General features: G+C 39.2%; 1 protein-coding gene across 14 annotated transcripts in view; it reads left to right on the top strand.

The window, feature by feature from the left end:
* TASP1 (taspase 1) overlaps positions 1 to 26,325 on the top strand; it is a 255,473-nt gene that overhangs the window by 191,724 nt on the left and 37,424 nt on the right. For 6 of the 14 annotated variants that reach the window (XM_058563229.1, XM_058563230.1, XM_058563227.1 and 3 more), the window contains 2 exons: positions 15,002 to 15,059; positions 18,831 to 19,070. The exons of 2 other annotated variants lie outside the window; for them this stretch is intronic. In XM_058563229.1, coding sequence (XP_058419212.1) covers positions 15,002 to 15,059; positions 18,831 to 19,066 — 294 coding nt within the window. In that variant the 3' untranslated portion in view covers positions 19,067 to 19,070. Of the gene's footprint in view, positions 1 to 463; positions 1,956 to 5,596; positions 6,038 to 15,001; positions 15,608 to 18,830; positions 19,071 to 26,325 lie in introns of those variants that run through there. 6 more of the 14 variants (XM_058563241.1, XM_058563236.1, XM_058563233.1 and 3 more) reach the window with 4 other exon arrangements.

Raw genomic sequence — 26,325 nt, 5'->3', positions numbered from 1 at the left:
CATTCGCTGACATTTGGGTTGAGCTGGCTTAAAGAATCGTGCAAGTTTTTTTACTGAAGGATGTCTGAACCTTTAACGTGCTCACGTGCCTGTCTAGCTCTAAGAAGAGTGGGCTGGGGCCAAGCTGTAAGGTTGCAGCATTTCCCTGACATTTGACCAGGCTCCTTTTTTTCAGAGCGTCACCTGGGACCCAGCAGGAGTCAGCTTGGGAAATGCTGCTATCTAGGTCTCAATGCCTTAACAGTTCTTTGGTGTTGCATGGGTCAGATCAATAAGAAGTTAGGAAGCAGATGGTTTTGACAAGGAGAATTTTCTTCAAAGAGTTTGTTGGTGGTTTTTATTTTTACTCCTCCCAAATTCCTCACTGACAGATCAATTGAAATTCTCAGGAAATAGTCCATTACACAAATAGTAGTTTCACTCCTTATAATAGTTTAAACGTTAGCCTTTCATTTCTTTTCAGATACAAGATGCTCTTTTCAAGCTATAGTAACATCCATGTTGTCTGGCAGCTTACCAACCAGAAGATTGCAACTGACATTTTGGGTTTTCACCCAGTACAAATCATCAGGATGTTGAGACTTCCCTACCAGGGTCTCTAAGAAGAGGTTACTGGGCTGTGTTTACCGAGGAAATGGTGACCCAGAGCCTCTCCTTCCAGAACTGAGGGTAAACCCCCAGCCTCCGGGTGGGGATTGGGGGCGACTGCAGTCCAATTGGCCGAAAGCAAACCACGTAGCCATTCTGAGCCTTGCTTTTTTTCACCTGAAATATAGGTATAGTAAACATCCTTCTACCGACAGGGTATTTTGAGGAGATCTCGCCGATGCAAAAGCGGCCTGCAGGGCTCAGCTAGATCCTCTCCTCTTAGCCCAGCACCTTCTGCCACCATTAGCCACTCAGAGAAGAAATATCTGAGATAGTAGGTTACTTATATAAGGTCACACAGCTACAGAGAGGTGGAGCTAAGATTCAGAGCAGACAATCTGAACTCCAGAGCCCAAGCTTCTAAACACTTAGTTGTCTGGAGAGGCCTAAGCTGGAGATGTATATTTGGGAATCTCAGCATAAAAATGCTTTTATACAACTACAAGTCTGCTTGAGATCACCAAAGGAGTGAACACGGATGGAAAAAAAAGAGTCCTAAGTCCTAGGGAACTCCCATTTGTGTAAGTTGGGGAGATGAGGAGGAACCCGCAAAGGAGACCGAGAAGTTGTGGCTGTGGAGGAGAACCAGGGGAGTGCAATGTCCTGGAAACCAAGAAAAGAAGATGTTTCAAGGAGAAGAGGCTGATCAATTTGATGAGATGCTGTTGCTGGGTCTTGTGTGGACCTTATGGTTATTTGTTCATTCTTTTTTGGCAATGCTAGGAGTGGAATGGGGACACAGAGTCTAGAACAGTAAGAGAAGGACATAGATTAATTTCTCAATAGATTACGTTGCTGCATTACACACTCACTAAATCACTCTGCTACATAATTGAGAAAATACAGGAAAATGACAGGAAGAAAAAAAATTAAATCCTGGCCCTGAAGGAATCCTTGAAATGTAGTGAGCTACCCCACATTAGCTACTGTTGACATTTTGGTATGTTTTCTTCTGTTTTTGCAACTGTGAATTTTTTTTTACACAATTGTGATCATATGTAATACAAGGAGTGGCATATATGGATTTATTCCTGTTTTAAATTAATTTGTAATATAAAAATAGTACACGTTCCTCTTAGAATATTTGAAAAAGAAGAGTAAAGAAAATTTTAAAAATCAGAGTAAAGAGTATAAAAGGTCTCTGCAATGTCACTGCGCACCATTCCCATTATGGTATCAGATATGTATTTCCATATAGTCTGCATGACCTGTCTACTGACCTTTCTCCCTGCCTGCCTACTTACTTATCTAAGAGGTAGCCTAGGGACAGGCTTTGTTCCTGCAGAGGTGGAGGTGCAAATCCTAGGGGTGGGGGTGGGGGCTGGGGTGAAAGTCCACCCTCCTGGGCCCCACCCTCAGATGCTCTGATGTAGTGGTCTCGGAGGTGGTCCTAAAACCACCCTCTAAGAACACTACTCTTAATGTTAGGCTGGGTCTAAGGAGAAGGTGATGCAAAGTCCTAGGACCAATTGGAATTTTAAGTAGTTCTTAGAAGGGCTATTAAAAAAAATCTATAACCTTAATTCTAGGAGAATTTAGACATTTGGGTTTTTTGAACAAAAGAAATTTAAACAACTTTAGAGGACCTTTCTAATGCAAAACTATATAGAATATTAAAAGCAGAAAGAACCCTGAATAAAAGTGAGTCACGTTTTTCACTTTTACCTACAAAGATGCTGATGCCCAGAGAGCTAGTGACTATCCAGTCCTTCAGCAGCAGAGTTAAGGCTCAAACTCAGTTCTCTGAGTTCCAGAATCGTCCTGAAATTTGTTGGTAAAATTTGTGGCGATAGCTTTTCTGAGCACGCCCTGTTTCACCCTGAAATACTACTTAGTCATAAGCCTCCTGCAGTGAAAGGTGTGTCTCTTAACAGAGCTAGATTTAGAATCCTTTATGGTAAGGCTTTGTGGGAGTAAAGAGAGCCCTCAATTTGGTGTGCAAAGGCTTTCATTCAAGTCTCAGTTTTTCCACTCCCTCTGTGACCATAAGCAAACCACGTAACCATTCTGAGCCTTGCTTTTTTCCACCTGAAAAATAGGTATAGTATACATCTTTCTACTGACAGGGTATTTTGAGGAGATCTCGCCGATGCAAAAGCATTATGGAAACTAAAGCATTATGCACATATAGGGGTTTATTTTTATTAAGATTTCACAAGGAACTACTTTCTGCATCCTACAAAGACATAATTGCCTTCAGAGCAAGATCCATGTGTGTTTGATTCTTCTGTTCCCTCATAATAAATGCAGAATAAATATTTGCTGAATAGTGGAGAGCTTTTATCACCTTTAGCAAAATAGAATATTCATGATAATTGTCCATGTGAGTGGTGCTATAATAGGTACTGTGGGGCTTGCCATATTTATGTGGATGCCTTCCTGAGGCTTGTAAGCTAAAAATAGGAGAGCAGTCTTGTCTGATGTTGCCTCTGAAGTGTGGTGTTGTCTGCATGGTAAAAGAAGTAACAAAAGTTGCCGTGAGACTGGAACAACATGCTGTTCTCATCAGACAGCATTTTAATCTTATTTTAAGGCTCCTTGGACATGATATTTATATGTGAGAACAATAGAACTTTTCCCTTTATGTAGCCTTATTCAGTACTAACAATGAAATTTACCATAATGCTGTTCTTGTGTTTTGTCCACATTTGCCAATGGATCTTTTATGGCATCCTTGTTTTAAACGTGGAAAATGAGGTAGAGGCAACATACAATAAAATGACTAACATATGGCATTAATTCTTCATCCTGTTGATATTTCTGATTTGTTAGGTTGAACTTAGGAATTATACCTTCAAATTGCTCTGACCTATTTATTACTTTTAGTTTAAGACAATGATGGAATAGAAGTAAAATAATTGTTTTTGGATTCATTAATAATGTACCCCAAAGCTAAATGAAGTCAGCCTCAGAGAGCATTAAACGTTTTGAGAGGCTACTCCAGAGACCATCTAACCAGAGTCCTCATCTGATAGCTCTGAGACTTTCCCTGACTTTCCTGATATCATATAGGCTTAGGAAATGAGCACCCAGATCTGCTGACCTGCAGTTAAATGAGTTTTTATTCTATAAAATATACACATTACTCTGGACTATATTAAGCAGGTTCATGTGAAACTGTCAACTAGTTAAGTACATCTGCTTTCAGGATGAAGTCTGAAGACCAAACTCTCCTTTTAGAGCAGTAAATTATATTCCAAGGTTTAGTGCCACACATGAAGAATGCTCAGAATATACTTATTCACAAGTTGTGTCTCCTTGAAAGACAGCTCTTTGAAGCAGTGGGCAGGGAACTTCTGGGAAAACGATGGAATTGGGGGAGGTGTCTCCTGACTCAGCTCATTAAGGGAAAAAAAAACACCATAATAGAAACAAAGCAATAAAAACCAACCAGACACACTTCCTCAGCCCTTCTCTCTGGAATTGGTCATTTAAGGTCTATCACATTTGTGCCAGTAAGAGAAAGTGGAGAGTGAGTATTATCACATCAGGTAAGAATTCACCACGTAAGGACATAAGATGTGCTCAGCCAACAGTGCCACCTCACCATACCAAATGTACATGCCCCTAGTAGCACAGTGGTAAATACAGAAGACAAGCTCAGCCTGCAGCTAATGGATCTTTAGTCTACAAAATATACACATTATTCCATATTATATTAAGAAAGTTCATGTGACACTGATAGTAGATGGAAAAATACGATACCTATGACTCAACAATTTGAAAAATAAGGCAGAGTTAACAGAAGGGAAAATGGTAGGGAAAAAGAATACTTATCTCTTCAAATACTCATGATAATGTTGTAAAATTCAGCTGGAGGCACTCATGTCTCACTAGGCTGGAGTCCTGCTTTCCAGAAGGGAAAATGTCCATGTAAATAAGGTTGCCCTAGTATTTTCCATGTTCCTCCTAGTGCTGAATTTGTCCAAATTTCATTAATAGGCATAACACCACAGACACACAAGGCACGCAGCCCCTTCTTGACCTCTATCTAGGTTGCTGATGTCTCTGATGATCTCTCTCTGAAAGAGGGTAATATGATGTGCGCAATTGCTGTGTAAGATGAATGAGCAGATAATGTCAGATCATACTGTGTCAGTCTTGCGAAATATGTAGGCTTTTATTTTCGGCGTTTTAAGGTCCATGACTTCACTATTATTTCGATTGTTTAATTTATACAAATCTCTTCAAAAATTTATAACTTACAAAATATAATAAAAAACTATAAAATATAAAATTGAGAAATATAAAATGACTAATATGCAGTTTGTTCTCTTTCATTACCCAACTCTTATTTAAAAAAAAAATCTTTTATTAACAAATGTACTGAGCCCCTAACCATGTGCCAGGCTATCTTTTAGGTACTGAGGGAAAAGCAATGAATAAACAGATAACACTCCCTGTCCTCATGGAGCTTTTGTCCCAGTGGGGGAGACAAGCAATGAATAAGATAAAAGAGCAAAATAGATGGGTGGTTAGATGGTGGTAAAGGTCTATGAAACACTGAGGCAGAGAGGGTGGTGGTGGTGAAATTCAGGTGAGTGGCCAGTGTAAACCTTCCTGGAAAGGTGGATTTTGGATTTTGGGCAGAAGTGAGCAAGTGAGCCACACGAACATTGGATGGAAGAGCTTCCTGGGCAGTGAGGAGGCAAGTGGAGAGGGAGAGGAACAGCAAAGGGGAGAGTAGGAGGATTTCAGCTCAGAGAACTAATGGAGACCAGAACATACGAGGGGAACATTTTTTGGATTTTACTCCATATCACTTTAAGATCTGTATCTATTATGGACTGAATTGTGTCCCTCCCAAATTGATATCTTGAAGCCCTAACCCCCAATGTGACTATTTAGAGACTATATTTGGAGCTAGGGCCTTTAAAGAGGTGATTACCGTTAAATGAGGTCATAAGGGTGGGGCCCTAATCCAATAGGACTAATATCCTTATAACAGGAAGAGACACCAGGGATGGGCACGCACAGAGAAAAGGCCATCTGTAAGCCAAGGAAAGAGGCCACAGAAGAAACCAAACATACTGAGACCCTAATCTTGGACTTCCAGCCTCCAGAACCATGAGAAAATAAATTTATGTTGTTTAAGCCGCCTAGCCTGTGGTATTTTGTTATGGAAGCCCTAGCAGACCAATACACTATCCTAACACCCAATTATCTTTGACAAGAGAACTTGCTGCTAAGTGGTCAAATTGATCTTGAGCAAATTTTACTGTATTAGTTGACAGCAGTACTTATTTTGTGTCAATCCAAAAGGATCTAACTCATCCTACAGGTACTGTATTTGACTTGAAACTGATGAGCCTACAGATTATTCATCCAAAGCACAGCTAGCACATCCAGCCAGCCAGATACACAGTTGCTCTTGCATCTGCAATTTAAATGTAGCTCTTACAATTCTTTTATTTCTGTCTCTTTTATGCTGTCTCTTTTTTAAAACATAGAATTGGCCTTTGGCTGGTATGAATGAAGAAGTAAGACGCCATACCTTCTCATTCTATCCCTTTTTTCCCCCCAAACCATGCTCCCTCTTTAATCTCTCACCATCCTCTAACAAAACTCCTTTCTTAACATCACAAAGAATGTTGGGAGGAAAAAATGATTGGCTGCTTTTGGAAGTTTATTATTCTGAACCCTGTGTTTAAAGATAAACTAAGGCATATTCAAAATTTTAAGAGTTTATTTGAGCAAAAATCCATTTGAATTGGGCAGCACTGAACCAGAAGTGGAGCCAACAGGAGCAAGGGGAAAGACCTGTATAGAGAAAGTGCAGAAGCAAAGAAAGGAAATTATTTGATTGGCTATAGCTTAAAATCTAGTTGGCTGTTTGTGACTGGTTCGGGCTGCCACCCACTGAACCCAATGGATTAATCATAACCCCACCAAAAGAGGATCGCCAGATGTCAGATGTCTTCTGAACACAATGATATGAAGAACGCACTTGTGGAAAATTCTTGCCAAGAAAGCCCTTCTTAAGGAGGTAGCTGCTTGGGGCTGGCCTGGTGGCGTAGCGGTTAAGTTCGTGTGCTCCGCTTCCGTGGCCCGGGGTTTGTAGGTTTGGATCCCAGGCAGGTGGACCTACTCACCGCTTGGCAAGCCATGCTGTGGCGGCATCCCATATAAAGTAGAGGAAGATGGGCATGGATGTTAGCCCAGGGCCAGTCTTCCTCAGCAAAAAGAGAAGGATTGGCAGCGGATGTTAGCTCAGGGCTGATCTTCCTCACAAAAAAAAAATGGTAGCTGCTTCACTACCTTCACTACCACTTCGCTCAGGTGAGGGAATGCAAGGGTTGCCAGATTTTTCAAGAGAAGCTAGAAATCAAGATGCTTTTTGTGCAACTTCCCCATTTTAAAATATTCTTCTATTAATTTTTTAAAAGTTGGAAACACTGTATGGCCCAAACCAAACAAACTTGTCAGTTCTCCCTTACTCGGGCCCAACACATCATTTTTGTGTACTGCTGCCCTCCAGTTCTATTTGCGTTCCAGTGCTGTGGCCTCTGCAAAGTCTTCCTCAGCTCCTTGATCCACATCATCCTCTCCCTCTATTGACTTCTTATGGCATTTGTGGTTGGGTATCTGTGATGTTGTGATTTATAATAAGAAGTATACATTTGGTTTTCCTCTATGGTTCCTGACTCACAGCTCCCAAAACCCTTTGAATTTCCTAATAAGAGCCATGGAATCATCTTTTGTTATAATATTCAGTCCTTTGTCCTCAGTTCTTGAGCCATAAAGGTGAAATGGGTGTTTAGTTATTCATAACAAGCCATCTTCAACCACACCTGAGTTTATGTTAATAAGGTGACTTTTGGAAAGCACATAGGTAACCTGAGGATGTGGACTGGTTGCCAGGGAAACCAACCATGTGACTAGAGGGTTGGCGCTTTCAGCCCCATACCTCCAGGGAGTGTAAGGAGACTGGAGATTGAGTTCAGTCACCAATGGCCAGTGATTTAATCAATTATGCCTTATGTAATGAAGCCTCCAAAAAATCCATGAACTGCAGTTTGGAGAGCTTCCAAGTTGGTGTACATGTGGAGGTGCTGGGGGAGAGGGCATGAAAGTTCTGTGTCCCTTCCCACATACCTTGTGCATCTCTTCCTTCTGGCTGGTCCTGAGTTATATCCTTTTATAATAAACCAGTTATCTAGTAAGTAAAACTGTTTTCCTGAGTTCTTTGAGCCATTCTAGCAAATTAATCAAACCCAAGGAGGGGATGGTTGGAACCTCCGATTTATAGCCGGTTAGTCATAAGCATAGGTGACTACCTGAACTTGTGATTGGCATCTGGAGTGGGGGAGGAGGGAGTTCAATCTTGTAAGACTGAGCCCTTAACCTGTGCAATCTGATGCTATCTCTAGGGAAATAGTGTCACAATTGAGTTCGGTTGTAGGACACCTGAGTGTCAGTGTCCAAAGATTTGAGTTAACTGCTTGGTGGTCTTGGAAAACAAGCACTGGAGTATTCTACCCTTATACTGCATGGTCATGTGTTTTTGTAAATGGTTTTCTAATCATTTCATATGGCTGTACTTGTCTTCCCAACAGTGTTACCTGTTCTTAGAAGAGAATTTGCCAGTATTCTACCACTGTGGTTTTCTCTGTAGCAAGTATGTTTGTTTTGAACCTTAGAAGATTAGTGTTACTGCAAGCTTGTACATACAAAACCCTTAGCAATTAGTAAATACTCAGCAATTGTTAGTTATTTTATCAAGAGCAGCAAAACAGCAGCATCAAAAATACTGGCCTAAAAATGTCCATTTTCTTCAACCTTACCTTTTAGCATGCAGCTAATTTTTCATTAAAATATCTCATTCTATTTTTACAAACTATAAAACTTTAAAAATAGAATTTCCCAATTCTGGGATATCCAATAATCTGCAATAGAGATTGTGGTATATAATGTTTTGTTCTATGGCTATGTGTGTTTTTGAATAATAATAATCTAACATTTATTGACATGTGCTTTCATTGCATGCAATATCTCATGTAGTGCTTATCAACCTCTTAATAAATGCTACTATTATACCCATTGTGGAGATGGGTGCATGAGAAGTTAAGTAACCAGCAGAGGTTACACAGCTAGTAAGTGCAAAGGCCTGAATTGAATGATTACTGGTTAAGATAACACTAGCTGCTGTAAAAAGCAAACTCCAAAGTGTATAGTTGCTCAAACAAAATAAGAAGTGTGTTTTTCATTCACATAAAATCCAAATCAGGGTTTTTGATTGGCAGAAGGCTCTTCTCCAAGTTGTGATTCAGGGTTCCAGGCTCCTTACATCATATAGGCCTCAAGATCATCAGAGAAAGAGCATGCAGAATGGTGCATAAGAAGATTTTCTGCCAGGCCTTATAGTGGCACATATCACTTTAGTCTCTTGGCCTGGTTTCAGCCACATAGTCACACCCAACTGCAAAGGAGCCTGGGAAATGCAGTCCAGTAGTGCATCTAGGAAGAAAAGGAAATGGCCCAGAACCCAAGGTGCTCTGATTCTGTAACCGATGCACATAGCCCTTATGATAAACTGCCTAAATTAGCTTTAGAATTAGACAAAATATGTTGTATGCTACATGCACTTTTTAAGCCACTGGTTGATAAAAACACCTCAGCTCTGTTTTGAAATGCTATTTCTTAAGTCTCTCCATGGTGGAGTGTTTTCCCAATGTTATTTGTTCTATTTGTAAATGCCTGTACGCTTTGACTATAGTATCTTGCTTCAGGCTCTATTTTTTTTTTTTTGTAAGGAGGACTGGCTCTGTGCTAACATCCGTTGCCAATCCTCCTCTTTCTGAGGAAGATTAGCCCTGAGCTAACATCTGTGCCCATCTTCCTCTGTTTTATATGTGGGATGCCGCCACAGCATGGCTTGATGAGCGGTGCCTAGATCTGCGCCCGGGATTCAAACCTGTGAACCCTGGGCCACCGAAGCGGAGCACACGAACTTAACCACTACGCCACTGGGCCAGCCCCCAGGCTCTGTTTTTTGAAAAACAGAAAACCAAACCCTCAGAATTATGAAACCAATGAATAAAGTATTTCCAAGAGCTTTTTTTGGACTGTATCTGTCTAGATTTTATTTTCCTGACCCCACTAAAGGAGGATAATAACTTGTTTAAGAGAATCTTCTCTTAACTCTTGTGGCAGATCTCGAGAAACTCTCCTGAGAGTGGAAAGATGGATTAAAATATAACCACTAAATAAAGGCTTTGAGACTTTTAAAATTAAATCGTGTGCTTGTAGTTTTCCTAGAAACCACAAAAAAGCAGTCACTAAGGTGGTCTTAAAAGATTTAAGACGTGAGTATGAATGATAGGAATTGTCAGCTACTACTTAGATTGTGATTAAGATGTCAAACAATTATATAATTTCTATATTGTTTTATTCTTTAACTTTCTCATTTAAAAATTTTCAGGCTAAATATGTTATTATACAATGTATTTGGTTTTATAAAGAGTCATAGGCCTAAGAATATTGGCTCTGAATAGTCAGTTTCATTTACAAATTGATAGTTCTTCAAGGAGTTTTAACCTCAAGGATCTGTCTCTGCCTCAGGGAATTAGCAAGAAAGCAGAGAATTATATAACAACAAGGCCATTGGGTTCTTTCAGTGTGGAGCTGTTAGCATCTGAGAAGTCTAAAGCTCCATCTCCATTCTAACAACACAGTCACTTGGAAAGTGCAAACATTTAGTTGGTCTATACTTTTAAAAAAATCTATTTAAAAAGAATCTTTACTATGACAAACTAGTTTGACTTTTTAACCAAACTGAACAGTCACACTAGTTGAAACACTTGAGATTCTTTGTGTGTTCAAAAACAGCCTAGGAGGGTATATTTTAGTCACTTCTCCACTCAGTGAGCATTTCAGAGTGTGCCTTCTGTGTCAAACCTTTAACGGGTGCGGGGAATACAGAGGTGTGTGTAAGACAAGCTCCTGTCTCCAACTGGCTTTCAGTTATAGAGACCTAAAAACTCAAACAAACTGAAACCAAGACAGTTACATCACAGGACAAGAAATGCTCAGATGGTGCTATAGGATCTAGAAGCAGAGCTTCTAGACTGAGTAAGGGATCCAGTGAGGAAGTCTTTCCTTAAGAAAGGACCAGAAAAGGGTATTAGAGACATGGAATCATGGTTAGAGAGGTATATGTGTGGGGCATGCAGCAGCAAGTAGAGGGAGATAATCCAAAATGGATCAGTCTCCTGCTTTTTCATCTATCATTTTCATGTGTTATTTCTCATTAGTTCTAAATTCCAGTAAAAGTAAATTGCTATTTAAATGGTTTTAAAGACACTTTAAGTTCTTATGCTTGTAGTATACCTGAGAGTCTGCATAGTCATTAGACAATATAAAATACTTTATTGCACTTTTAAATACTGACATACAAGTTCATTGTAGAAAGTGGTCTATTTTTAGCCTCAAGAGGAATTTAAACCCACTTCTCTAAAAGAACTTTTAGAGATAAACACTCAAATAAAAGATTCTCTTAAACAGCTCCCGCTGTTTATAATATGATTTGATGCTCCCTTGAAATCTCCACAGAAAGTTTCAAATACATCTTGGCTCAAACTTTTTCAGACCAAGATCACTTATTTTCTCATGAGTTGGAAGATCATTTTGTTAGGTGAAACTGGTGAAGTATTGACATTTGGATGGTTAACCATTTTATTCCTCTCAACACCAAGATCACGCCAATGTGTTTTGTAATTGCAAAATCCCCCTTTAGACTAGATGATGATTTAGGGAAGGGGTAATCCTGAGAAGTTAATCTTAACAACTAGTTTGTCTAGTCGAGCATTTCTGTCTTATGTAAACAGCTCAATTTATACAAATCTCAAATGTATTTTTGAAGTATTTTGCCCATGTACTGTTAATAAGTATCTCAAGGCCATTGTTATCTTTTCCAGTCTTTTTTTCTTTTCCTTCCTAACTCTCCTTGACACTTTGTGGTGTAGCTCAGTTTATTTAGATGTTCTTCTATTGTAAACTTGGTGGAGGTGGGAGTGTTAAAGATAATTTTGGATTGTCCGTCTTTGTTTTTGTAATTCTCAAGGGATTGCTATCAAGCCCCCTCATCCATGGGACGGTATTTCTTCCTTCTAGTTCTGGGTCTTTTCCATGGTCAGCAGGAAATCAGTTGCTTTAAGACTGACATCCCCCTGGTCAAGTTGCAGGCCATCAGCTTGGATATGTGATCACTCTTTGATCTTTTAACAATTAATTTATTCTTCGTTGCCTCTGTTGCCAGGACCACCAGGTCTGCCAGGAGGTCCCATTGGATTCTCCCTGAATATTTGGGAAACATGAGGATGGATTTTCCTGTGAGCTTCTCTTTTAGGTATAGATATTTTAACTAACATGATTAGAAAATTTCAACCCAATTGTGACCAGAACCCAGTGGTGTTAATGTTTCTCTTTGGGGGTCTACATCATGGATTCATTCCTAGCTAACCCCTTCTCTTAAAGCCATCTAATCGAGAACTATTCTGGACCAGGTAGGAAAGTGTCATTTCTGCTTTATTCTTTTTTTTTTCAATTGTGGAAAAATATACATAACATAAAATTCACCATTTTAACCATTTTTGGATGTATAGCTCAGTGGCATTTAGTACACTCACATTGTTGTGCAACCATCACCACTATCCATTTCCAGAACTCAAACTGAAACTCTGTACCCGTTAAACAATGACTCCCCATTCCTACCTCCGCCAGCCACTAGCAACCACCATTCTACTTTCTGTCTCTCTGAATTTGACTACCAGGTACCTCATATAAGTACAATCATACAACGTTTGTCCTTTTGTGTTGCTTATTTCATTTAGCATAATGTCTTCAAATTTGTAGCATGTGTCAGATTGTCATTCCTTTCTAAAGCTGGATAATATTCCATCGTAAGTATATACCACATTTTTTTGATCTGTTCACCCGTTGGTGGACATTTGGGTTGCTTCCACCTTTTTGGCTATTGTGAACAACGCTGCTGTGAACATTGGTGTACAAATATCTTTTTGAGTCCCTGCTTTCACTTGTTTTGGATATATACCCAGAAGTGGAATTGTGGGGTCACATGATAATTCTGTGTTTAATTTTTTGGGGAACCGTCATACTGTTTTCCACTGTAGTTCTGTTTTATTCTTGATCCCTGTCATAGCTGCGTGCCTGAGTTCGTGACTGAAGAGAGTGAGATTAGGGATAAAATTGACTGAGGGGCTTCTACTTTCTCAGGGACATTTTTTGTTTGGGAGACTTTTTAAAAAAAAAAAAAATGGGGCCGGCCCCGTGGCTTAGCGGTTAAGTGCACACGCTCCACTACTGGCGGCCTGTGTTCGGATCCTGGGCGCGCACCAACGCACCGCTTCTCTGGCCATGCTGAGGCCGCGTCCCACATACAGCAACTAGAAAGATGTGCAACTATGACATACAGCTATCTACTGGTGCATTGGGGGAAAAAAAAGGAGGAGGATTGGCAATAGATGTTCGCTCAGAGCCGGTCTTCCTCAGCAAAAAGAGGAGGATTAGCACGGATGTTAGCTCAGGGCTGATCTTCCTCACAAAAAAAAAAAAAAAAAAGATGAATGATGCCTGGGGAAAAAGTTCTTTCACCTCGTGTTAGTGAATTCCTGAAAGAGTGAAAGTCACCCCATCAACACTGAGCCCTGGGAATTGTGGGATTTGAAATATTTGTGCCTGATGTGACAAGGGCTGCTAGGTAGTAGAATCAAACAACACATCCCCCTCCATCTCCTCCCACAGGGTTAATGAGGCATCACAAGAAACAAAAGATCCACAAATTTATCTTACTGTGGACTTCTCAGATATAATATATCCAAGTGATGAGACCCAAGTTTGGCCCTCAGATGCAATAATAAGGCCAGATTCTGGGACACAGTTCCCAGAGGCATGAGCGTGGTGAGTGAACTCACTGATACTCGCATCCCTGGAGATACCACAGAGACTGCCTCGCCCAGCTCTCCACCCCACAATCAATGGACCTCACCCCTGTAGGTTACAGGTTGCTTCCTGCCTTGCACAAAGAAAAATTAAGTACCCAGAGAACATTTTCTATCCTCTAAAACTTTGCAAATTGTTGAGTTCTGTGAGCTACTCTAATAGGACATGTGCAGTGAGACTCAAGAATAGTGTCTACCCTTAAACTACAAACCAAGTAGTTTACCTGTTAATCCATCTCAACGTATGCTTCCCTCATGTTTGGTTGCATGAGAGGAGGTCACTCCCACCCTAGGCTTGGCCATCTCACCAGCTATGTCTAACAACTTCACTCTGGGGCTTGAACTCAACTCGGTTCAGTCCTTAGGAAAAACTTTAGAAAAGCAGACTTAGAGAGGATTAGCTGAAGGCTCTGCAGTCCCTCTGTTCTTCTTAGCAACTTCTGACATTTATTTATCCCCGGATTATGCCAAACCATCAAAAAAAAGGAATTCCTGGCTGACGTGGTCCTTCCTGACCCCTTGTGGAACACCTTTTACTTTCTTACACCCAGGGCTAGCCTCCTTTGAGTAATATTGTTAACACTCAGCCCTACACAACTCCTTGTTGTACAACTGATGTTTTCAATCATCGACTGTGTGCACTAGGTAGTAGGTACTGTGTATGAAGCCCTACAAGAGAAATGCCTCCCCAGACTCAGTGCCAGGAACAGTTGTTCTCCTTCGAGCAATTGGCTTGTTGTGATCCTGTGCACCACATAAACCACCTATCCAGTCGTGGCTGCTAGGAAGCTCAGGGGGCAGCAGTCTGCCTCTAGCACGGGTATAAAACTCAGGCTAGATTTTGTGTGTTAACCTTAACGCTTGTCTTTAACTTATTTTGTAAGTTCTTATTTTTCTGTTTTCTCATTACCTCACTTACTTTAGATTATTGAATTATCTGAATTTTTGTAAACTATTTAAATCCTTTAAGGAATAAATCGGGTATAAACATGAGTCAGGTATTCTTAGTTGCTTTGAGTGTTTAGAGGAAAAAATGTATATAAATTATTAGTTTTCAGATAACTGGAATATGCTCAATATAGTTGGCATTAAAACCATTATTGTTCTAAAATATGACTAAACGGTAAGTTCTGTGCTCTCAGGGGCCCTGGCTATCTTGGTGCCTCTGTATTTCCAGGTGCTAGTGCTGTGCTTGGTCTGTAGCAGATGCTCAGTTCATATTCCCTGAGATTTGAACAAACAGGATTTCTCGGCACCCAAAGTTTACTATCAGCAAGGTCTGTAGATACTCAGAAGCAAAGAGAAGCTGTGACACTCTGGCGTTTCCTCCACTTTGTCACATGTGAGGGGACACAGCTGACACTTCTAACGTTCTCCTGCCTTCCTCTCTGCAGACTCACATTTCAAGACTCCCTCCCGGTGCGGTGGCAGGACAGTCCGTGGCAATCGAAGGTGGGGTTTGCCGCCTGGAGAGCCCAGTGAAATGACCCTTCAGGCTGAGCGTGAAGCGTCTGAGAGGCATTCCAGAACCTGAGCTTTTGGGGTTTTTAACTGAAGTTGGATGTTTTATCTTCCTCATTTTATAATTCCTATTGCAGCCTCGTGCACTGCTCACGACACTAGTGCTGCTGTAGTTAGTGCTTAGTGACACGCGGGCCTTTGGCGGGTGAGCGGGACTGAGTGAGTGTGTGTGTGTTTGTGTGTGTATTTGTGTGTGCAGCGCGTGTGCTTGCTTCTCCCATGATGAAACAGAAACTCCTCCTTATCATGTAACCTAAGACCAGGAATGATTAAATCATCTTTGCAAAATGTGTGCTTTAACTGTTTAGAAGTGAAGCCTAAACATTGCAGGAAATATTTTTGATTTCATAAAGAGGTACCAACTGTCGTTGATGTAATGTGTGTGAACTGAAGAGTAAATCTACTTGTTTAAATGATTTGACAGTGGTAGTGCTCCATTTAATAACAGTAATAAGTAATAAAGTGTTTTTATTTGTTAACCAGTTTAAGTGGATCCTGTGGTAACTTAAACTGTTGTTCTCATCCCGCATATGGGGCAGTTTTCTTTAACAAAGAATGGTTTCAGTGAAACAATCTAGCAGAGAATTAAGGTCAGAACCTTTTTAAATAATAATCTTATTGATAAAGTTTGTACTTCTTTCCTCAAGCTTTTCTAAGCTTAAGTACTGCATAGCTTGGAGCTGTATGTACTATATTATGAAAGAATATGTAAAGAGAACATACAGTAATGCACAGTCCTTAATTTGTGTATAATGGAATGTTATTTACAATGTAACACTGTAAATAAGAAAGCAAAATTTATGGGAAAATTCAATATTATCTTTGTTTCTTGTTTAAATATATTTTTAAGATAAAGGCACAAAACTAAAAGAAGCGTATTACTGGGTATAGTATATGACTCCTCTTCTCAGACTAATAAATTATCTTTTGAATCCTAGATTGGAGAGCCATTTTTTATTTTGTTTGTAAAAAGTTACTTCTTCCAGAAATCATACCTTTAACCTTCTTCCTGTGATTCTGATGGTTCAAAATCCAGTATTATCTATGTGCAGTTAGGTTGGACACTAGCAAGATGAAAGTTGAGCTTAGTACATGATTGAATGATCAATATAGAAATCCCTAAAATTTCCATTGCAATTTGATAAAAATAACAAAGGGAAGGAATAAGAATACTTTGCTTTGAAAAATTGTAGTGGCAGCTGAGAGCTCAATGGTTTCAGTTGATAAATTGCTCCTAGATATTATATTTAGTGATCCTGGAGCCACATAAGAAAACCAAGACTTTCCTTTTGATTTTATATGTAAGAAGTGGCTATCAAAAAGATACTAAATATAGACTCGCTCAGGGGGAGGAAGTTCCCTGCACCATATAATCATGGCTTTGGGCGGTAACTGATAAAGCCCCAAATGAAATTATACACTTGACATCGATGTATGGCCAAATTATAAAGGAAAGACAACCAAAATGGAGTGAGTGTAAATATGCATGATTTGGGAGTTGCTGATTTATATTCCTTGTACAAGCAATTACACTTGTCTCACTGTGTTCTCATAGACAGGTTGGTGCCGTGGTATCTGTTTCTCATTCTTAATGAGGCTGAGAACTTAGTAAGAGATGTGCTGGCTGGTGGGGAGCCTTTGGCTTCAAAAGCTTTCAAAGACCTGTTACCTGTTGGCAGGGTCTTTTCAGGAACTGGACTGGATCATGTAAAACTATCAGGACACTTTGGAGTCTGAAAATCATCTGACCTATTTCACCAGGAATGCCATTTCTTTCATCTCCTTTTGACTTTATTCCATTCATATTTAAAAGTTTGGGCTTGTTAAAGACCCCTTTTATGAAGAGTTTAAAAGCTAGTCAGTATAAAAGAGCACAGCCCCTCCAAGAACAGTTTAAGACTTTATTCTCCAATTTCTAATTTTTTTTTTTAATTTTAGGAATATTGTGAAACCAGGCAGAAAAAAAGTGATACTCAGAATCATGGAGGCAAAAATGTAATGGGTAGTATAAGTTCTTTAATTATAAGGTCAGATGTTAAAAGAACAGGTACTGGAACCAAAGGATATCGACAGATATAAAATCAGTCACATTTCACACAAAAGTAGAAAAGGTAGAAAGAAACACATAATAATCTCATTTCCTAGTAGGGCTCATATCACTTATATTCTGAAGCTATATTTTAAAATGACCACTTTGTGTGTGTGTGTGTGTGTGTGTGTGTGTGAGTGTGTGTGAGGAAGACTGGCTCTGAGCTAACATCCATTGCCAATCCTCTTTTTGCTGAGGAAGATTAGCTCTGAGCTAACATCTATGCCCGTCTTCCTCTATTTTGTATATGGGATGCTGCCACAGCATGGCCTGATGAGCGGTGCATAGGTCCATGCCCAGCATCCGAACCCGCGAGCCCTGGGCTGCCGAAGCAGAGTGCGCGAACTTAACCACTATGCCACCGGACCGGCCCCTAAAGTGCCCACTTTTAATGTGGATGATCTTAACTGTATGCCTATATTCTGTTCTCTTTTTAAGGCCCGAGCATTGGATGTTTGGTTTTCTTGAGTATAGTTCAGCCTGGTCTGGAATCCTCAAGGCCATCACTGTGATCCTGCTCTGGGTTTAGAAACATGGCATCTTCCAGACTTGGTGAGGAGGCGGAGAGCATGTGTCCTGCCTTAAGGAACCTGGAGCACCTGTGCTGACTGACACACATGGGAGCCTTGTCTAGGCTTTGTCCTCCTCCTTGTCAGCCCTGCACTTCTGCCTGCCTCCTGTGTGTCTGCCTATGACAGGCCCTTTCTCCTCTTTTAACTGCTGCTCCTAAATGTGAACTTGAACTCGGGTATCAATGTCTGTTAGAGCTGTGTACAAAGTATATATAAACAAGTCCTAAATGCTAGCATGAGGTGCTTGTCTCTGAGCAAAATGGATGAGTTTTAGTTTATGGATATAAGGACATCTTTTTTGGCTGCTCAAAAGCCTTTTGTGCCTAATTCCTCGTTTTCTCCCATGTTTCAGAGTGGTGGTGTATACCAGTTACCTGCGGATAAGCAGGGTTACTTTGTTTTGAAGTGCTGGATGGAGGGAGGGAAGGAGGAAAGAAGAGAAGATTTAGAAAAGCACTAGGATTATTCTTGAATCTTGAGATTATATTTAATTTTTGTGGAATCTCTTTTTAAAAATCTGGTCATTGTTATTATAAAAGTAATCCATGCTTATTACAAAAAATACGAAAATAGATAAGGAAAAGAAAGAAAAAATTTAACTCATAACCCCACTCTCCTAGAGACAACAGTTGATAATACTTTAGCTTGTATCCTTATAGACTCTTTTTATGCATAAATTTTCTGTGTGTTTTTAACACAAAAATGGGGTTATATTGAACCCCCAAAATGGGGTTATATAACTTGCAGTTTTCACTTAATAATATCAGAAAGATGTCCAGACCTATAGGGGGTTGCACAATACCTCATTTACTATTTCCCCATGCATTGCTGGTTTAGCTAATGCTGTTCCTGTATATACATATGTTTTATCCTAAAACTTTTGTAGAAATCCATCACAGTACTGACAGCACAGTCAGCCTCCATTTTCTCAGGCCACAGGTCCATACAGTGGGCACTGTGGCAAGGCTAGGCCAATGAAAGCCAGTTTGGCTGGTATCCTAGAGCAGACCATTCTCATCGCCCATGGCTCCTCCATTTCAGAGTGCCCCAGACAACTTTTGAAGGCTAATATCTACACATCTGTGCCTGAGGACTTGTTCTGGAACCATGGAAAGCTGCTCTGTCCCTGCACACAGCAGGCCAGAAGTGCCAGGAAATCAGCACTCCCCAGAAGCAGCTCTCAGCAAGTGATGGACACAAGGTGGAGTATAAATGTACTAGCTCACTTGCTCCTTGGGTGGGATAATTCGGAGGCACTTGTTTCACAGTGTTTTTGAGAGATTTCCCATAGGAATTAAGCTTCAGTTGCTTATTAATACCACTTAAGTGTTATCTTTCTTCCCTTCCCTGTCCCCTTCTTGACTCCCCTACCTGCGTTTCCTGGAATCGTCTCCCAAATGAACTAATTGCACTGGACTCCTTGTCTCGGAGTTGCTTCTGGGGGACTTGAAACTGAGAAGCATTCCATTCCATGTACTCTTGGCCATGAGGCCTTGGTGGGCCTTTATACCTTCTCCTTCGGAGAAGGTGGACTCACTGATCTGCTTGTACACCCCACTGGGGTCTCTTTTCCTGCTGTGTGCTCCTGGTGAACAATTTACATCCATAACAGCTGATGAACATTCTCCAAGTGATAAGGCTGGATGTGCCACAAAAGTGGAAATTTAAAACTAAGTCAGTGTTGATAGGCACCAGACTGATGGAGACAGGCGAACACTTTTAAGGAGGCGGTAAATGAATAGAAGGTGAAGAGCAGCAGTCCGTCAAGGATTTCTGGTCACCTTAGAGGAAATGACCTGGAATTGCATTAACAGTAGTTGGAAGAAACTATAGCCAAAGGCATATTATGACTTAAAGAGATTTGAAAAGACTGAAACAGTGGTTGCCAGTGTCCCCATGTCATGAACACATCTCCATGATGGCATGCTATGACAACGGCATTGGACACCCATTTCCAGAATGCCATCTCTCAAGCTTTCTCAAAGCCATCGCTATGGATATCCATAACATAATTTTATGGTTAAACAGAAGAAATGAAACCTCCTGACATTTTTCTTTTCTTAAAAAATTATTTTAACGAGGTCATATTGATTTATAACATGGTGTAATTTCAGGTGTACGTTATTATATATTAGTTTCTGTACAGACTGCATCATGCTCACCACCAATAGTCTAGTTTTTATCCGTCAGCATTATGTGCCCCTTTACCGCTTTCACCCTCCCCCCAACCCCCTTCCCTTGTGGTAACCACTAATCTGTTCTCTTCATCCATGTGTTTATCTTCCACATATGAGTGAAATCATATGGTGTTTGTCTTTCTCTGTCTCGCTTATTTTGCTTAACATAATACCCTCAAGGTCCATCCATGTTGTTGCAAATGGGACGATTTTGTCTTTTTTTTTTTTTTATGGCTGAGTAGTGTTCCATTGTATTTATACACCACATCTTTATTCATTTATCAGTTGATTGACACATGGGTTGCTTCCACATCTTGGCCATTGTGAATAATGCTGCAATGAACATAGGGGTGCATAAATCTCTTTGTATTGTTGATTTGAGGTTCTTTAGATAAATGGGTAGCTGGATCATATTGTATTTCTATTTTTAATTTTTTGAGAATTCTCCATACTGTTTTCCATAGTGGCTGCACCAGTGTGCATTCCCACCAGCAGTGTATGCGCGTTCCCTTTTCTCCACATCCTCTCCAACATTTGTTGTTTTTGGTTTTGTTAATTTATAGCCATTCTGACAAGAGGAAGTGATATCTCATTGTAGTTTTGATTTGCATTTGCCTAGTAATTAGTCATGTTGAACATCTTTTCATGTACCTGTTGGCCATCTGTATCTTCTTTAGAAAAATGTCTGTTCATATCCTCTGCCCGTTTTTTGATCAGGTTGTTTGTTTTTTGTTGTTGAGTTGTATGAGTTCTTTATATATTTTGGAAATTAACCCCTTGTTGGATATATGATTTGCAAATATTTTCTCCCAGTTGGTGGATTGTCTTTTTATTTTGTTCATGGTTTCCTTTATCTTGCAGAAGGTCTTTAGTCTGATGAAGTCCAATTTGTTTATTTTTTCTTTTGTTCTCTTGCCTGTGTAGACATGGTATTCGAAAAGATGCTGCTAAGACTGATGTCAAAGAGTGTTCTGCCTTATTTTCTTCTAGGAGTTTTACGGTGTGAGGTCTTACATTCAGGTCTTCAATCTATTTTGAGTTAATTTTTGTGTATGGTGTAAGATAATGGTCTACTTTCATTCTTATGCATGTAGCTGTCTGGTTTTCCCAACACCATTTATTGAAGACATTTCCTTCCTCCATTGTGTGTTCTTGGCTCCTTAGTCAAAGATTAGCTGTCCATAGATGTGTGGTTTTATTTCTGGGCTTTCAATTCTGTTCCATTGATCTGTGTGTCTGTTTTTGTCCCAGTACCGTGCTGTTTTGATTACTATAGCTTTGTAGTGTATTTTGAAGTCAGAGATTGTGATGCCTCCAGCTTTGTTCTTTTTTCTCAGGATTCCTTTGGCTATTCAGGGTCTTTTGTTGTTCCATATAAATTTTAGGATTCTTTGGTCTGTTTCGATGAAGAATGTCATTGGGATTCTGAATGTCATTGGGATTGCACTGAATCTGTAGATTGCTTTAGGTAATATGGACATTTTAACTATGTTTATTCTTCCAATCCATGAGCATGGAATATCTTTCCATTTCTTTATGTCTTCTTTGATTTCTTTCAATACTGTCTTATAGTTTTCAATGTATAGGTCTTTCACCTCCTTGGTTAAATTTATACTTAGATATTTTATTCTTTTTGTTGCAATTGTAAATGGGATTGTATTCTTGACTTGTCTTTCTGCTAGTTCGTTATTAGTGTATGGAAATGCAAGTGGTTTTTGTAAGCTGTTTTTGTACCCTACAACTTTGCTGTAGTTGTTGATTATTTCTAATAGTTTTCTGGTGGATTCTTTAGGGTTTTGTATATGTAGAATCATGCTGTCCGCAAACAGTGAGTTTTATTTCTTCCTTTCCAATTTGAATACCTTTTATTTCTTTTTCTTGCCTGCTTGCTCTGGCCAAAACCTCCGTTACTATGTTGAATAGGAGTGGCAAGAGTGGGCACCCTCGTCTTATTCCTGTTCTCAGAGGGATGGCTTTCGGTTTTTCACCATGAAGTCTGATGTTGGCTGTGGGTTTGTCATCTATGGCCGTTATTATGTTGAGGTACTTTCCTTCTATACCTATTTCATTCAGAGTTTTTATCATAAATGGATGTTGGATCTTGTCAGATGCTTTCTCTGCATCTATTGAGATGATCATGTGATTTTTATTCTTCATTTTATTAATGTGGTGTATTACGTTGATTGATTTGCGAATGTTAAACCATCCCTGCATACCTGGAATAAATCCCACTTGATCATAGTGTATAATCTTTTTAATGTATTATTGTGTGCGATTTGCTAGTATTTTGTTAAAGTGTTATTTCACATTTATTAATTTGTGGATGTTGAACCATGCCTGCATCCCTGGTATAAATCCCACTTGATCAAGGTGTATGATCCTTTTAATGTATTGCTGTATTCAGTTTGCCAATATTTTCTTGAGGATTTTTGCATCTATGTTCATCAGTGATATTGGCTTGCAATTTTCCTTTTTTGTGTTGTTCTTGTCTGGTTTTGGTTTCACGGTAATGTGGCCTCATGGAATGAGTTAGGAAGCGTTCCATTGTCTGCAGTTTTTCAGAATAGTTTGAGAAGGAGAGATATTAAATCTTCTTTGAATGTTTGGTAGAATTCTCCAGAGAAGCCATCTGGTCATGGACTTTTGTCTTTTGGAAGATTTTTGATTACTGTTTCAATCTCTTTACTTGTGATTGGTCTATTCAGATTCTCTATTTCTTCTTGATTCAGTTTTGAGAGATTGTATGAGTCTAAGAATTTATCTATTTCTTCTAGATTGTCCAATTTGTTGGCATATAGTTTTTCATAGTATTCTCTTTAATCCTTTGTATTTCTGTGGTATCCATTGTAATTTCTCCTCTTTCATTTTTAATTTTATTTATTTGAGCCTTCTCTCTTTTTTTCTCAGTGAGTCTACCTAAGGGTTTGTCAATTTTGTTTATAGTCTCAGAGAACCAGCTGTTAGTTTTATTGATCCTTTCTATTGGTTTTTTAGTCTCTATTTCATTTATTTCTGCCTTAATTTTTATTGTTTCCCTCCTCCTGCTGACTTTGGGCTTTGTTCTTCTTTGTCTAGTTTTGTTAGATATAGTTTAAGATGACTTATTTGAGATTTTTCTTGTTTTTTGGTGTAGGCCTGTATTGCTATAAATTTCTCTCTTAGTACTGCTTTTGCTGCATCCTGTAAGAGTTGGTGCATTGTGTTTTAATTTTCATTTGTCTCCAGATATTTTTAATTTCTCCTTTGATTTCTTCATTGATCCAGTTGTTGTTCAGTATCATGTTGGTTAGTCTCCACATATTTGTGACTTTCCTAGCTTTTTTATTGTAGTTGGTTACTAGTTTCATAGCATTGTGGTCAGAAAAGATGCTTCATGTGATTTCAATCTTCTTAAGTTTATTGAGGCTTGCCTTGTTTCCCAACATGTGGTCTATCTTTGAGAATGTTCCATGTACACTTGAGAAGAATGTGTATTCTGCTGGTTTTGGATGGAATGTTCTCTATATATTTATTAAGTCCATCTGGTCGAGTGTTTCATTTAAGGTTGCTGTTTTCTTATTGACTTTCTGTCTGGATGATCTATCCATTGATGTGAGTGGAGTGTTGAGGTCCCCTACTATTATCGTGTTGCTGTCAATTTCTCCCTTTAGGTGTGTTAATAGTTGCTTTATATACTTTGGTGCTCCTGTGTTAGGTGCATACATATTCCTAAGCGTTATGTCCTCTTAGTGGAGTATCCTTTTTATTATTATATACTGCCCTTCTTTGTCTCTCATTGTCTTTTTTATCTTGAAGTCTGCTTTGTCTGATGTATGTATGGCAACACCTGCTTTCTTTTGCTTGCCATTTGCTTGGAGTATAATCTTCCATCCCTTCACTCTGAGGCTAAGTTTGTCTTTAGGGCTGAGATATGTTTCCTGGAGGCAGCATATTGTTAGGTCTTGTTTTTTAATCCATCCAACTACTCTGTGTCTTTTGATTGGAGAATTCAATCCATTTACATTTAGAGTGATTATTGATAAATGAGGGCTTAATACTGCCATTTTATCTCTTCTTTTCCGATTGTTCTATATTTCCATTATTTCCTTTCCCTTGTATTTCTGACTGTCATTTCAATTTAGTGGTTTTCTGTGATGGTTTTCTCTTTATTTGTGATTTGTGGCTCTACTCTGATTTTTTGTTTAGTGGTTACCATGAGGTTTATATAAAAGATCTCATAGATGAGATAGTCAAAATAGTCCATTCTCTGATAGCCTTTTATTTCCATTAGCCTAAGCAGATTCCATCCTTTTCCTCTTCCCCTTCTGAGTTATTATTGTCACAAATTATTCTTTTTTGGGTTGTGAGTTTGTGACTAAATTGAAGTATTTATAGTTATTTTTGATGCTTCCCTTCCCTTTATCTTTTATGTTATAATTAAGTGTTTGCTAACTTGTTCTGATAGAGAGCTGCAATTTCCTGATTTTGTCTCTCTGTTTATCTCCTTGCTCAAAGCTCTGTAAACCTTTGCCTTTTTGTTTCAGGTCGGAGGGCTTCCTTCATCATTTCTTGTAATGGAAGTCTAGTGGCGATGAACTCCCTCAGCTTTTGTTTATCTGGGAAAGCTTTTGTTTCTCTTTTGTATCTGAAGGATAGTTTTGCTGGATAGAGTATTCTTGGCTGAAAGTTTTTGTCTTTCAGTATTTTGAACATATCATTCCATTCTCTCCTACCCTGTAAGTTTTCTGCTGAGAAATCCACTAAAAGCCTGATAGGGGTTCCTTTGTTGGTTATTTTCTTCTGCCTTGCTGCCCTTAATATTTTTTTCTTTGTCATTGACTTTTGCCAGTTTTACTATTATATGCCTTGGAGAAGGTTTTTTTTTTTTTTTTTATTGATGTTTTAATGGTTTCTAACATTGTGAAATTTTGGGTTGTACATTTTTGTTTGTCCATCACCATATATATGACTCCCTTCACCCCTTGTGCCCACCCCCTACCCCCACTGCCCCTGGTAACCACAGTCCAGTTTTCTCTGTCCATGTGTTGGTTTATATTCCACATATGAGTGAGATCATACAGTGTTTGTCTTTCTCTTTCTGGCTTATTTCACTTAACATAATACGCTCCAGGCCCATCCATGTTGTTGCAAATGGGACGATTTTGTCTTTTTTTATGGCTGAGTAGTATTCCATTATATATATATACCACATTTTCTTAATCCAGCCGTCAGTCGAGGGACACTTAGGTTGCTTCCACTTCTTGGCTATGGTGAATAATGCTGCAATGAACATAGGGGTGCATAAGCCTCTTTGGATTGTTGATTTCAGGTGCGTTGGATAGATTCCCAGTAGTGGGATGGCTGGGTCATAGGGCATCTCTATTTTTAATTCTTTGAGGAATCTCCATACCATTTTCCATAGAGGCTGCACCAGTTTGCATTCCCACCAGCTATGTATGAGGGTTCCTGTTTCTCCACATCCTCTCCAACATTTGTTGTTTTTTGTCTTGGTGACTATAGCCATTCTAACAGGCATGAGGTGGTATCTTAGTGTTGTTTTGATTTGCATTTCCCTGATGATTAGTGATGTTGAGCATCTTTTCATGTGCCTATTGGCCATCTGTATATCTTCCTTGGAGAAGTGTCTGTTCATTTCCTCTGCCCATTTTTTGATCGGGTTCTTTGTTTTTTTGTTGTTCAATTGTGTGAGTTCTTTATATATTATTTTTGCATTGATGTAATTGAGAGTTCTATTGGCTTCATGTACTTGGAAGTCCACTTCTTTCCCCAGGTTTGGGAAATTCTCAGCTATTATTTCTTTGAACAAGCTCCCTGCTCCTTTCTCCCTCTCTTCTCTCTCTGGAATACTGATAATCCTTATTTTTCTTTTCCTGATTGAGTTGGATATTTCTCAAAGAATTTCTTCATTTTTTAAAAATATTAATTCTTTCTCCTTCACCTGAAGCATTTCTATATTTCTATCCTCTAATTCACTAATTCTGTCCTCCATAACATCAGCTCTATTTTTTATGGTTTCTAGATTATTTTTTTATCTCATTGATTGAGTTCTCCATATATAGAATTTCTGTATAGTTTTTCTTAAGGGCTTCAATCTCTTTGGTGAAGTATTCCTTCTGCTCATTAATTTTATTCCTGAGCTCATTGAACTGTCTTTCTGAGTTTTCTTGCAACTCATTGAGTTTCTTTATAACAACTGTTTTGCATTCTCTTTCATTTAGTTTGTAAACTACTGTGACTTCAGGATTGGTTTCTGGAGAGTTGTCATTTTTCTTCTGCTCTGAAGTGTTACTGTAGTTCTTCATGGTAATAAGATACTGTAGTTCTTCATGAATTGATCCTTTGCTGGCACATTTGTGGTA

This window comes from Diceros bicornis, chromosome 19 (assembly GCF_020826845.1).
Source record: "Diceros bicornis minor isolate mBicDic1 chromosome 19, mDicBic1.mat.cur, whole genome shotgun sequence".
NCBI lineage: Eukaryota > Metazoa > Chordata > Mammalia > Perissodactyla > Rhinocerotidae > Diceros > Diceros bicornis.
The sequence above is the reverse complement of the archived record's forward strand: the minus strand, read 5'-3'. Positions and strand labels throughout refer to the sequence as shown.